The 13,926-nt window shown below is 33.3% G+C and overlaps 1 protein-coding gene across 2 annotated transcripts in view; it reads right to left on the bottom strand.

The window, feature by feature from the left end:
• Positions 1 to 13,926, bottom strand: part of RB1 (RB transcriptional corepressor 1) — a 177,176-nt gene that overhangs the window by 91,776 nt on the left and 71,474 nt on the right. For both annotated transcript variants that reach the window (XM_029936746.1, XM_029936747.1), the window contains exons 8-12: positions 12,135 to 12,277; positions 10,039 to 10,116; positions 7,513 to 7,622; positions 6,642 to 6,719; positions 3,954 to 4,041 (exon numbers count right to left, since the gene is read on the bottom strand). In XM_029936746.1, the coding sequence (XP_029792606.1) occupies positions 3,954 to 4,041; positions 6,642 to 6,719; positions 7,513 to 7,622; positions 10,039 to 10,116; positions 12,135 to 12,277 (497 nt within the window). The remainder of the gene's footprint in view (positions 1 to 3,953; positions 4,042 to 6,641; positions 6,720 to 7,512; positions 7,623 to 10,038; positions 10,117 to 12,134; positions 12,278 to 13,926) is intronic.

Here is a 13,926-nt window from a genome sequence, read left to right as displayed (position 1 = left end):
ATAGCACTGCTAGGGATTTACCCAAGGGATACAGAAGTGCTAATGCATAGGAGCACATGTACCCCAATGTTCATAGCAGCACTGTCAACAATAGCCAAAACATGGAAAGAGCCTAAATGTCCATCACCTGATGAATGGATCAAGAAGATGTGGTATATATTCACAATGGAGTACTACATGGCAGTGAGAAAGAATGAAATGTCGCCATTTGTAGGAAAGTGGATGGACCTCGAGGATGTCATGCTAAGTGAAATAAGTCAGGCAGAGAAGGACAGATACCATATGTTTGCACTCATAGGTCTAACAGGAGAACAGGAGAAACCTAAGGGAAGACCAGGGGGAGGGGAAGAGGAAACAGAGTTGGGGAGAGAGAGGGACTCAAAACCCGAGAGACTATTGAATACTGAAAATGAACTGAGGGTTGAAGGGGGCGGGGGGGAAGAAGTGGTGATGATGGAGGAGGGCACTTGTGGGGAAGAGCACTGGGTGTTGTCTAGAAACCAATTTGACAATAAACTACTTACAAAAAAAAAATAAATAAAATAAAGTTCCCAAATTTGTTGCCACAATGTTCACTTAAGTGCCTACAGCTTCTAAGATTTACTTACAGAAGAAAAGATGGCATTAATTATAAAAATAAAGAAACCAGAACTAAAAAAGACAAACTCAAAGAAAAACTTATTGATCTTCAAGACATGCCCTGAGATAAGCAGTTTGCAGTCTAGATTTGAAAAACTGCAGCTACACTATTAAGCTTCATTTAATGTTACACTTTACATCAAGATGGTCCCAGAGAATGCCTCTGAGTCAGAATATTCTGCCAAACTAAAGTATTTTAAAATTTAAAAAAAAAGAGCTCCTACATACTCAAAATGTTGGAGGAAATATTCAAAATGAATTTGAGAAGAGAAATTAGTGAAGGGGGAAAGGGGAGAGAGAGAAACAGACAGAGAGAGAGGGAGAGAGGGAGTGATGGAGGGAGAGGGAGAGAAGCAACCCATAAGAGTCTCTTAACTATAGAGAACAAACTGAGGGTTGCTGGAGGAGTGTTGGGTGAGGGGACGGGCTACATGGGTGATGGGCATTAAGGAGGGCACTTGTGATGAGCATGGTGTTAAATGTTAGAGATGAATCACTAAGTTCTACACCTGAAACCAATTTTACCAGATATGTTAACTAACCAGGATTTAAATAAAAACTTGAAATAAAAAGGACAGGAGCACCTGGGTGAGGACAGGAGCACCTGGGTGGCTCAATTGGTCAAGCGTCTGACTTTAGCTCAGGTCACAATCTCTTGGCTCATGGGTTCGAGTCCCTCCCTGGGCTCTCTTCTTGTCACCACAGAACCCGCTTCATATCCTCTGTCCCCCATTCTCTCTGTCCCTCCTGCCCCCTCTCAAAAATAGATAAACATTTTTTTAAAAAGAACAGAGATTATCATTCTTTTAACTTCTATCATTTCTTCTAAAAGTTCTAAATAATTGGGTAGCTATATTTGAGAAATATTCTTGTGCTACAGATAATCTAAATAAAAGCAAATTCATTTAATTTGGATAAACAAAATCAGTTCTGAGCCAACAAAATTATGAATATGATCACAAAATACTTTGCTAATTCATGGGGGACATATAAGCAAGAAGATGACAACAGAGTATGACAAAGTCATAGGCAGGTCACAATATTAAATAAAATGTTAACTATACAAAGCACAGAGTTACTGGAGTAAGCCCAAATTCTAATAATTCTCTTGGCCTTATCCATGGATGAGTATTTCTATGAGTCCTAACCGTCATTTAAATTTAAATAAGGAGTGAAGAAGCAAGCAAGCAACACACATTAGTTTTCATTATCTCGTTCTCTCTCTAGTTTTTGCACAGCAAGGTCCCTTCAGATGTCAAACTCAAGTCTATAGGAATTGTAAACTGCAATACACACAAGTCCAGACAAGAAATGTAAATAAAAATGTGCTGAAAATAGGATAAAAAAAGCCTATAGAGATATGGTAAATGTTAAATCCTAATTATCACATTCGAAGAAAAGATGTTAAAAGCAGTCAGAAATAAAAGATACACTACCTATAATGAGACAACAGTCAGATTCACAAATTTTTTAAACAGCAATAAGGAGAGCCAGGAAATAGCAAAGTAATATCTATAAATTTTTAAGAGAAAGTAAATATCAATCTAGAGTTGAAGTTTCAGCTAAACTACCTGACAAAAAAATAAGAGTAAAAATACTTAAGACAAAAAACAAAACAAAAACCTTGTCAGTTCATCCCAAACTAACCCTAACTAAAGGCATTATTAAAATATGTATTTGACACATGGATCAATGGAACAGAATAAAGAACCCAGAAATGGACCCACAAATGTATGGTCAAATAATCTTCAGCAAAGCAGAAAAGAATATCCAATGGAAAAAAGTCCTTCAGCAAATGGTGTTGGAAAACTGGACTGTAACATGCAGAAAAATACACCTGGACCATTTTCTCACATCGTACACAAAAATAAAATCAAAATGGATGAAAGACGTATGTGTGAGACAGAAAACATCAAAATCCTAGAGAAGAAAACGGACAACGAGCTCTTTGATCTTGACCATAGCAACTTCTTAACTTGACTTGATTCCAAAGGCAAGGGAAACAGAAGCAAGCATGAACTATTGGGACCTCATCAAGATGAAAAGCTCCACACAGCAAAGAAAGCAATCATCAAAATTAAAAGGCAACTGAAAGAATGGGAGAAAATACTTGCAAATGACCTATCAGATAAAGGGTTAGTTTCCAAAATCTATTTAAAAAAACTTTCCAAACTTAACACCCAAAAAACAAATAACGCAGGTAACAAATGGGCAGAAGACATGAATAGACACTTCTCCAAAGAAGACATCCATATGGCTAACAGACACATGAAAAGATGCTCAACATCATTCAGCATCAGGGAAATACAAATCAAAACCACAATGAGATACCACCTCACACCTATTGGGATGGCTAACATTAACAACTCAGGAGACACAGATGTTGGACGAGGATGCAAAGAAAGGGGAGCACTTTTGCACTTGGTGGTGGGAATGCAAATTGGCACAGCGACTCTGGAGAACAGTGTAAATGTTCCTCAGAAAATTATAATTAGAGCTATTCTACAACTCAGCAACGGTACTATTTGGTATTTATCCAAAGGATACAAAAATGTGGATTTGAAAGGGCACACGCACCCCAATGTTTATAGCAGAACTATCAAATAGCTGAAGTATGGAAAGAGCCCAAATGTACATATATATATATATGGCAATCAAAAAGAATGAAAACTTGCCATTTGGAACAGAACTAGAATGTATTATGGTAAGCTAAATAAGCCAGAGAAAGATAAGTATCGTATGATTTTACTCATATGTGGAATTTAAGAAACACAAGAGATGAACAGAGGGGAAGGGAAGGAAAAATAAGAAAAACAAAGTGAGGCAAACCATAAAAGACCCTTAAATACAGAGAACAAACTGAGGGCTGCTGGAAAGGAGGAGGGGGATGGGCTAAATGGGTAATGGGTATTAGGAAGGCACTTGTTGGGATGAGTGAGCATTGGGTGTCATACATAAGTGATGAATCACTAAATTCTACTCCTGAAGTCATTATTACACTATATGTTAAATAACATGGATTTAAATACAACAAAAAAAATATGTATCTGAAGAAGAAAGAAAATGAAATCAGTTTCTAAGTTGCAAGAAAGAATCTGTAGATAAGGCAAAGACTAAACATGAAAAAATCCAATACTAAATTAAACAATACTACCAATATCTAATTTGGAGGGTTTAAAAACCACAAAATAATAGACAAAGACATGTTGGTTGGGAGATATTTCAAAAAATATTCAGTATTTTAAATAATTTTTAATAATTTTTCTAATTTCAAGATTCTTTATCAAGATAACAAAGTTTCATTTATTGCTTACATTAAAATAGGAAATCAGATTTTCTGATGGTTGATCACTTGCTGAATTTAAGATCATCATTAATTGTTGGATAGTATTCATAACAGTCCTAGAGGAAAAAAACAGGAAGAAATATTAAGCAATGAAGGAAAGCAAATAAATAAAATATTTATTTCACAAGTTAAATCTTCAAAATATTTCCTGTTTATATTTAAGAAATTCTCTGAAACAAGACTTTACAAAATCTTTAGTTTACTGCTGTTTATAAGAAATTACATTTTACTTAAACCTTCAGGAAAGAACATATTCATAATCACTAACTTTACAATTAAAAAACTGATGCATCTATTTACTACTAAAACTACATTTCAGTAAACTATTAATTGGCCAAATTAATGATATTTTAGGAAAAAACCAAACTCCTATCAAAATGGTAATTTTTTAAGAGAACATTACAGTTAAAGTTTTTCAAATAGAGTAGCATATATCCTAACTCAAATGAAGAAGCACGTGACTTTCCTTTACAGAGATCTTTAAGATGAAAGCAAACATTTAAAAGTCATCAGTCCCTTAAGATTTCTTTAATTCTAGAACTCTGTGTGTGTGTATGTTGTATAATAATGTTCCAATTTTGGAGTGGTAGCACATTGCTACTATAGGTACTGTTGAATAATGCAAAGAACTAAAAAACTATAAAATGTTTATGGCTGAAAGGTTCTTTAAATATTATTAAAGAACATGTTCAGTAAGAATTTTCATCCTTTTTTTTTTTTTTTGTAGCCTCAATAAGAATTACTCAGTTTAGAAACAGAACTTGTCCTTACATCTTCTAACCACTTTTGGTGAAAGCTTCCACTTAGGAAAAAAGACATCAAATCTCCCTGATTTTTGTTAAATCATCTTTATTATTATACCAAACTATTTATTAAACCCTACATTTTTATTTTTTAATGTTTACTTATTTTTGAGAGGGAGAGAGAATGAGCATGCACAAGTGGGGGAGGGGCAGAGAGAGGAAGGCAGAGAATCTAAATGAGGCTCCATTCTCTCAGCACAAAGCCCTGCATGGGGTTCGGACTCATCAACTGTGAGATAATGACCTGAGTTGAAGTCAGACACTTAACCAACTGAGCCACCCCGGTGCCTCTACACCAACCATTATACCTCTCTCAAGTGATAGTTGTACCTCCTCACCTTCCAAATATTATTGCTTTTATGACTTGTATGTCCTCTAATCTACTTAAGCCACAATGACTAAAGCTGCAAATAACTGCTAAAACCAAAAGATCTTTCTCACTTGTTTTGAAACTTGATTTCCTTGAAACACGTGACACTCAAACACCTGCTCTTTCCTGAAATCCCCTCCCTCCCCTGGCTTTTTTGGCTTCATTCTCTGGGGCCCCTTCTCATTCTCTTTAACTTCTTTCTAGTCCTTAAATGCTAGCATTCTTTAGGGTTCAGCCCTTAGCCGGCCATTCTTGCTATTATATACCTTTACTTCAGGCAACCTCATCCTTTTTTATGGTTTTAACTTTCTCTTATGATTATCAAATCTGTAGGAACTTATATCCTTCTACTTACTACTTCTTCACATCCCATAAATGCCTCATAAATAATATTCCAAATACAAATTCATCAAATATTTATCAAACCTGTTCTTGTTCCTTCATTTCAACTGCCTACTCTTAGGTCAATTAAGAAATCGTGAATATCGGAACCACCATAATAGAGCAGTTCAGGGTTTTCAACTCACTATGTGTATGGTAATCAGACCCAGGCATGTGTAGTTTAGAAAGGAAAAAAAAAAAGCCTCCTCAGGTTATTCTGATTTGCACCCTTGGATAAGAACCACTTGACACACTGACAGGTCAATTTCTCACCATGTCCTCCTTAGTCCATCCCTCCCAAACTACTTCCATGTAATTCAGAAGCAAACTAAGAATGAAAAGTTTCAAGAAGAGGGAAGAGCAAGTGTGAGGGTCCTCAAGTATAAAAGAAGAGCTCCGAACATTCAGGAAACTGGCTAGTTCATAATGAACAGGAAAACAAGATGAGGTTAGAGAGGCAACCGAAGCTGGATCTTGTAGGCACTGTGAAGGAATGTGCATTTCAACTGCAAGAAGAAATCAAAAGATTAAATAGGGTGAACATGATCTGACTTACATTTCTAGAATATTATTCTGGGGCTGTCTGGAGAAAGTATTTGATTGTGGGAAGAGAGAAACAGTGAGGAGAGTAGACACAGCAAGATCAGTTAGTAGGCTACTGCAAAAAATCCAAAACAAAAAGAAAGATCTAGGACAAGGGTGGTGAGAGTGCAAGTGGAGAACAGGAGATGGATTGAGGTATTTAAAAGGTAGATTCAACATGACCTGATAAAAGATTAGATGTGGGAAATAAGTGAGGAAAAGGACAGAAAAATGTTTCTAATCCAAGTCTATGCAGAGCAAAGGGTAATATGTCTTTTTCTTCTTTATTTACTAAGATGGAACACATTCCCATTCTATTTTATATTCTTTAAAGACAGACAGAACTAGGTCTAATAATCATATCCTCAGCACCTAGTAAAATACCTGGCATGCAAAGACCACTCAATATGTTCTTTGCGTGTATATACAAATATACAATAGAACAAATGAACAAATCCAAAGTACTGTAAGGCACCGAATAAATAATAACAATGAAAGTCAAAAGTAAGAAAATTCATACCTAACTGGAGTCTGAGGAAGCATCATATTCACTTCTTCATCAGAATTACTTTTTCGTGGTGTTCTCTGCATTTCAAAACTAAATAATGATAAAGTCATTCAGATTGAAAATGTACAATTTGTGCTTTATGAATCAAAGAGCAATATATTACCATCATACAAAATGGTAAGTCAATAACAAGTAATAGGAAACAGATGATCCAAAAGCGGCTTAAATAAATAAAATTTTATTTTTTTCACCATTGTTTTTAAGTTGGGTTTCTTCTACTAGGTTCATGAAAAACACTAATTCATTAACAATTTTTTAAGTGTAAGTTAGATGCTATCTCTTGATGTTAGATGTTGTTACTAACCAAGCTGTTCAGTATTAAAAAATACCAAAGCTGAGGTTTTTCAATCATGATGCCTTCCAAAGACCTAAATTATACATTTTTTCAGTTACATTATTTTAAAAACTTCATGCTAAAGACATAAAATTAAACATATTTATAATCAAATTTCTTGTAATTACTCTCAATCATTCCTATTTTAGGATTCTACATGACAATTCAAGAGAATATACTTTTGTATTAACATTTAAAAAAAAGAACCAAGCAATAATAGTAGATGAAAGGGAGGGAAAAAGGAGAACACTTCTTAAGTAAATTAGTTCTTTTGGTGCACATTTTAAAACTTATATTCAACTTAATAACTATAGACAAAAATTCACATTAAATCTCTAGTTGTTAATATATGTGTAGAATTCTGTTTATCTTACTAGCTGTATACAAAGGCATTTTAAGTAACTTACTGTAAGTAATACTTGAAGATCACAACGTATATCAATATCAACCTATAGCAAAGCATCTCAACAAATAGTCCATGTACAGTACCTGTCTGTAGGATCAGCCTGAAGAGTTTTATCATGATCCAGAAACAATCTTGCATCAAGATCTTTGTTTTTAAGGTAAATTTCTTCATATTGTTTAGAAAGGCTTTCCACCTCAAAAGAAAAAGAGTACTGATAATTACCCTTTTCTTATCATTACCCTCAGTCCACAGAATTACAGATTTAAAGAATATTTGTACAGCATATATTTAATTTTATAATATACAGAGTTCACATGCAATAATAATAGATCATTTCTAAAAGTGGCATTAAAAATTGCTATCTTTTAACCTCTAATTTTAATCTGATTTTATGCCATTTATACACAAAATCTGATTATGCTATTTATACACAAAATATTACTAAGATAGATCTGTAAGACAAATATAAGTATTATATCAACCACTTAATTGCCAAGATGCTCCAAACATTCCATACATCCCTCACTTTTAATCTTCGACTATGCTTATCAATATAAGAATATTTTTCAAACATTATAACAAATCCCCCTATACATTCTGCCTATCTTTTCTAAATTCTTTGGCACATTCCAACTCCCTTCAGTTAAGTGTCTTGGGCAAGAGTATTAACTCAATTAATTAGCCCAATTCATATTTGCACAATGTATTCCTAATATTTTTCATTTCATTTGCTAGAATCTGTAATTCTTTTGTAAGTTCTGATTCATAATTTTCTAATCATAATTTAAAAACCAATGCCCAGTCGACAACTATTTGGCATGACTTCTGCTGTGACTTTTAAAGTCAAAGTATTTCTAACCTGAGAGAACTAAAATTGCATTTTAAAAGGAGTAGTAGGAAGAAATCCAGCTAATGTAAACTTTTTTCTATTTAAGCTTTTTAGGGAGAACAATTACTCATGTTGATTAAGTTCAATCACTGTGCCCTATCTTAGTGAGGCACTAATTATCAATCATTTATTGATTGGCAGCTATTATTGCTATTTGAAAGATGCTGAGGGATGCCTGGACAGCTCAGTCAGTTAAGCATCTGACTCTTAATTTCAGCTCAGGTCATGTTCTCATGGTTTGTGGGTTCAAGCTCCATGTCAGGCTCTGTGTTGGCAACATGGAGCCTGCTAGGAATTTTGATTCCCTCTTTCTCTGACCTGCCCCAATCACATGCAGGTGCACTTGCTCTCTCTCTCTCAAAATAATAAACATTTTTTTTAAAAAGCAAAATTCTCGGGTAAAGTTTAAGATCTCTATTAAAACTGTAATCCTTTCTAATAAAGGAAGAAATATTACTATGAGTGTCCAAAATTCTTTAGAGTTGTGAACAGCTCATTTTCTGGCACATCAGTTGATAAGAAAACTTAGTACTACAACATTTGGCCCCATTTCTTGCTTCTCTAGTGTCTTCTGCCCTGCATCCCAATCTTAATGAATAAGTTGGAGTTCACTGAACAGACCACACTACCACAAATCATTGGCCCTTTGAATCTATTATTTCTAGCACTGGAAATGTCTTTTTTCCTCATAAAACTCATTCAGCTCAGAAATCACATCTCCAAACAATTTTCCTCAAAACCTAACTGCCGCACTTTGGATTATGTGGATGTCACAGCATCCCATGTGGACTTTTATCAGACTCCTGTAGACTCCTCTAGTGTTCTATTTCTCTGTCTTTCTTGCACTATGACCTCAGTGACTGTGACTTAAATTTCTAATGAATAATATCTAGCACAATGCCTGACACACATTAAGCACTCAATAAGTAATTGTTGGATGAGTAAGTTTACTAATCCAAGGACTAGCTACCAATTTGGGGAGCAGAATCAGCAGACTAACTATTGGACTTCATGTCTTTTGGTCTTGATAATTAATACCAGGTGCTTCTAAAACATTGTTTTATCACTGAGGACTTGTTCTTCATCATTTATCTAAGCATCCTTTTCTCCACATTTTTCATTTTACTATGTAAAGTTATCAGCTGTTCTGTTCTCATTGGAAAGAAAGACAGTTGAGGCAAAATATGAAAAGAAACAGATAGATGGATGGCACCCCACTAAGGTAAAACATTTCTGCAATATAATCACAGCTATTTCAACCAAATTTATTTTCAATTAAGTAGTTTAAAGTATTCCAAAGAAATGCTCCATAATATAGTAATGCCAATAATGTTGATTGTATCAATCCATGGATCCTATGCTTAAGGATGCAGAGCAAATTAGGATCAAATTTGATTATGCATATTTAGTTTTACTGTACTTACATATAATGGCCTTCAGAAATCTAAAAGCCCACACTTTGATTTTTGAAAAATTTCAGTACAAATCAATTTCTAGTGCTTATTACAAATGCTGCTTATTTATACATCTGAATATACACTAAAAAGCCTTTTCTGTTACTTATATAAAGTTGGTTCACCACAATTCTACTTAGATTTCTTTCCTTGGGCAAAAAATATTTAATATACAGAAAAGCAATTTTAAGAAATCAGCAATTCCTCCCTCCCTCAAGTCCTAAAACACATTAACTCTTTATTAATTAATTTTTCCTTCAGATTACCTCTGGAAGTCCATTAGAAGCTACAATTCCAAGAGAATTCATAAAAGGTATGAAATTTTTGAAATAAACATTTTTCACCTGAAAAAGATAAAGTTACAACACAGCCATTAAAATTTTAAAAAAGTAATCTCTGTCACTTTTAACACTAGGAAGTGTTAACTGACATTTTGATCACTGACTTACATTCAACCTAATGTGATACTCATTTATAATTCAATTATTTACTTTTTAATTTATGTGAGAAGGATTTCAAGTCTTAGAATGGAAGTGGAGTAGAGAACTATTAATGAAATGGGACTTATAAGAAGAAAACCCATTGAAACCAACTTCAGTATTCTACACTTAACAAATGATGAAAAGATGGCTCAAAAAAATTAAGCAACTTGACCAAAGTTACACAGCTAGGAAGTAGCAGAGTCAGAATTAAAACTAATCTATCATCAAAGCCAATCCTCTTTGCTTCTCTCTACGATCTCTGATTTCTCCCTGAGACATACTGTTAGGCCACTTCACATTCATCATTGGATAGCGAGCTTGGGAAACAGTCAAGAACTTTTGCAGAAATCTAGGAAAATAACCTATTTTTACAATAAAATAATTTCACACACATAAAGAAAACCCAATAATTCAATTCATAATCACATAAAAATATTTTGTAGAATGATGCAGTTTCATACAAAAGCACCCTACATTTATTTAACATAGATAATAAAAGGCTGTAATAGGAAACATGAAGTCATATTCCAGGCTGCTCTGTACTTGCAGTGTTAAAAAATTTTAAACAACTTACTTATTGTCATTTAACTGGAGTATTTATAAAGTGGGTAGTTTTACCTAACCAATTAGTATTAATTAACCAATAATTATACAACCATTAATATAACTAATCAATAGCTATATAACCAAAAACACTACATGTAAATAACTACTGTCAATTAATTCATGTATTACTACCATAGTTTTTAATCACTTACACTTTAAAAATTATTTCTATAAAGATTCTAAATTTAAAAAGTTATTTAAAATGAGAAAAAAATTTAAATGATTTATTCCTGATTTTAGAAATGAAATTTTATAAGTAGCTCTGAAATCCAGAGAATGAACAACCAGGAATTAGCAAACTCCATTTATGTCTATTCATTATCTTAAGGGATTTAGCAATAGACTAGGTTAAAAAATATTTCAACCACATGTGTAAGCTTATTAGCCAAGATTATCTGTGACTCTAGAAAAGTAAAAAATACACACACACACACACACACACACACACACACACACACACACACAAAGTTAATACATCTATATCCACAGGTGTATATCTGGATCTTTGCTAAAATTGACAAAAGCCACAGTACTAAAATTAGGATATCTTGATAAATTATTCCAACACTTCTTAAACTAAATTTTAAGATCACCCTCCATTCCTTCCCAGTTGACAGAGAAATTTCAAAGATGCAACATTTCATACAACTACCTGGCAGTAGTGAACTGTGGACAATATAACAATCTATGAGAGAAACAGCACAGTATACAAAAAGGAGATAATGGCAGCAGATTTCCCAAAGTCTAGACTTTGTTAGTAATTAACTATCAATCTCTAGAAGCTCACTGACTCATTACCAAAAGGAGGCTGAGTAGATTGTTTCTAACATTCCTTCCAATTCCAACACTCCAGATTCTAACAACAAGATAAGCAATTCCAGGGTGTTCATGTATATACCAGCCACTAGCATCTGGTGTAATATTTGGAAAGTGTATATAGGCTCAACATAATGTTGATATTACTTAACACCAGGGTTTTCTTAGCAGGGTATTTTAACACATTAGGAATTATCAGTAACCATAGAAGAATCAAAGAACAAATTCATTTGAAAACTACTGCCTTAATGATGCACCTTTCAGTGATTCCTGAATAAGGGAGTCACCTCTTTAATTAAAATCAAAGTAACCGAATCTGAAAAATAAAGTTTTCCTAAATATTTTTCTGCAAAAGAATTGGCACTAATTACAAAAGCAACTTGTCATGAAAGAAGTATATACTGTTAGGAAGAACTTACATCTAATTCTACTTTAAAGAAATCATGAAGTTAAATTACCTCATCTATATTACATTCATGTTCTTTACAGAGAACTTCAATAAGTCTTGTATCATTTTCTAGTTGTTTTGCTATCCGTGCACTCCTGTTCTGACCTCGCCTTGGTGTTCGAGGTGAACCATTAAAAGGTATTACAGCTGTTTCTGTAAAAATGGTAAATTAGGTAAGAACAATTGCACATTCCACTGTATAAAATAATGAAGTATTTTAACTTGGGGAATCAAATAATCTTGGTAACATTCTGCTACTTTTATTTATTAGGCTTCATTAAAAGGCGAATAGTCTCATCTATTTATTGAATATCTATTTTAAGTTATGTATTGGTAAGCTTTTGCCATCCCTATTCTCTTCTGCCCCCAACTAGCCCAAAAAGAAACTGTACAAATATATAAAGCCCTATAGGTAAATATGGAGAAGACAAGGGAAACGGTGAACTTACTAACTTATTCTAAATGTATCTTACTGAGTCTGCAAGGGAAAGAAATGTTTTCTCCCTTGAAGAGTATTAAAAAGAATAAGCATTTATGGATTCAACTGCTAGGCATAGTATAAAAATTAATAAATTTTTAAAGTTTGAGCAAAACTCATAGTAAATTATGCTCGAAAAATATACATATATTATGTGATAAAGGGTAATTTTTAAAAAATCTCCTGTATTATTTTGAGCATTCCCAATTCAAACTGAAAACAGATCCAGCTATTAAAGAGATTACAAATGACTAAATATAAAACGTATTAACTGCCTCCAGGCCTGACCAACAATTTACAGGAAACTGAGAATACAGGAACATGTTAAACTATACAATACGATGCAGTCAGAAAAAATTAAACCATGTAAAACTCCACAGAATAAACCACCTAATTACTTAATAAATTATAAGGAAAAAAAAGAGAAAGACAGATGGAATGGGAAGTTTTTTTTTAAAGTCTCAAAACCATATCAATCAGTCATAAGGTATAGATCTTATTTAGATTCTGATTTAGTCAACCTGTAAAAAAAAGTTTTAAAATCACTTTTAAAAGGCAACTGAAAATCTGAATACTTACTAGATATTTGGTGGCATTAGGTTACAAATCACTATTGATTTTCAGGTGTGCTAATAACAGTCATTCTGCTTTTTAAAAAGACTACCTTTTAGAGATACATACTACAATTTGTAAGGAGGAAATGTTATGCAAAGATGTACTTCAAAATAATATAACTAATGCAACTGGGCAGCAGATGAAACTCCCAGTTGACCATAAGATGTTGAAGGTACGCAATTAAGTACACAGGGCTTAGTACACTACTGTCTACTTTTGTATTCATCTGGAATTCTCCTAATAAAAAGGTAATTAAAAGTTTACCATACTCAATTTAACACCTCATCCTGGTTTCTTTAACATAGCACTTGGAGAACTAAAATGTACATTTGAATAATCCTAACAAACAAAGCCTGTCAACCTAAAGTAACATTCTACACCAACTTATTAAACTTACAAAAATTGAAAAAAACTGAAGAAAAGACATAAAATCATTACAGATTCAGAAATTGTTAAAATATATTGTTTTGTATTTTTCTCCCATTTTGGTTTTGCTATTAACCTGCATTTTCTGTCAAACCACGTTCAACACATTTTTCCATGAAGTTATTGTTCAAAAAGATGAATTAGGCTTCAACTTTTCAGCTACTTCCAACAACACTTTGGACTTCCATGTTTTGATCTGTCCTCTATTACTTTCAGTATAATCAATACTTTCACTATTTTAGGACCAAGGAATCAGTTTAGACTTAGTTTACATTTTTCTGTG

The sequence above is a fragment of the Suricata suricatta genome, chromosome 4 (assembly GCF_006229205.1).
Source record: "Suricata suricatta isolate VVHF042 chromosome 4, meerkat_22Aug2017_6uvM2_HiC, whole genome shotgun sequence".
NCBI lineage: Eukaryota > Metazoa > Chordata > Mammalia > Carnivora > Herpestidae > Suricata > Suricata suricatta.
This window is presented reverse-complemented; position numbering and strand designations above follow the sequence as displayed.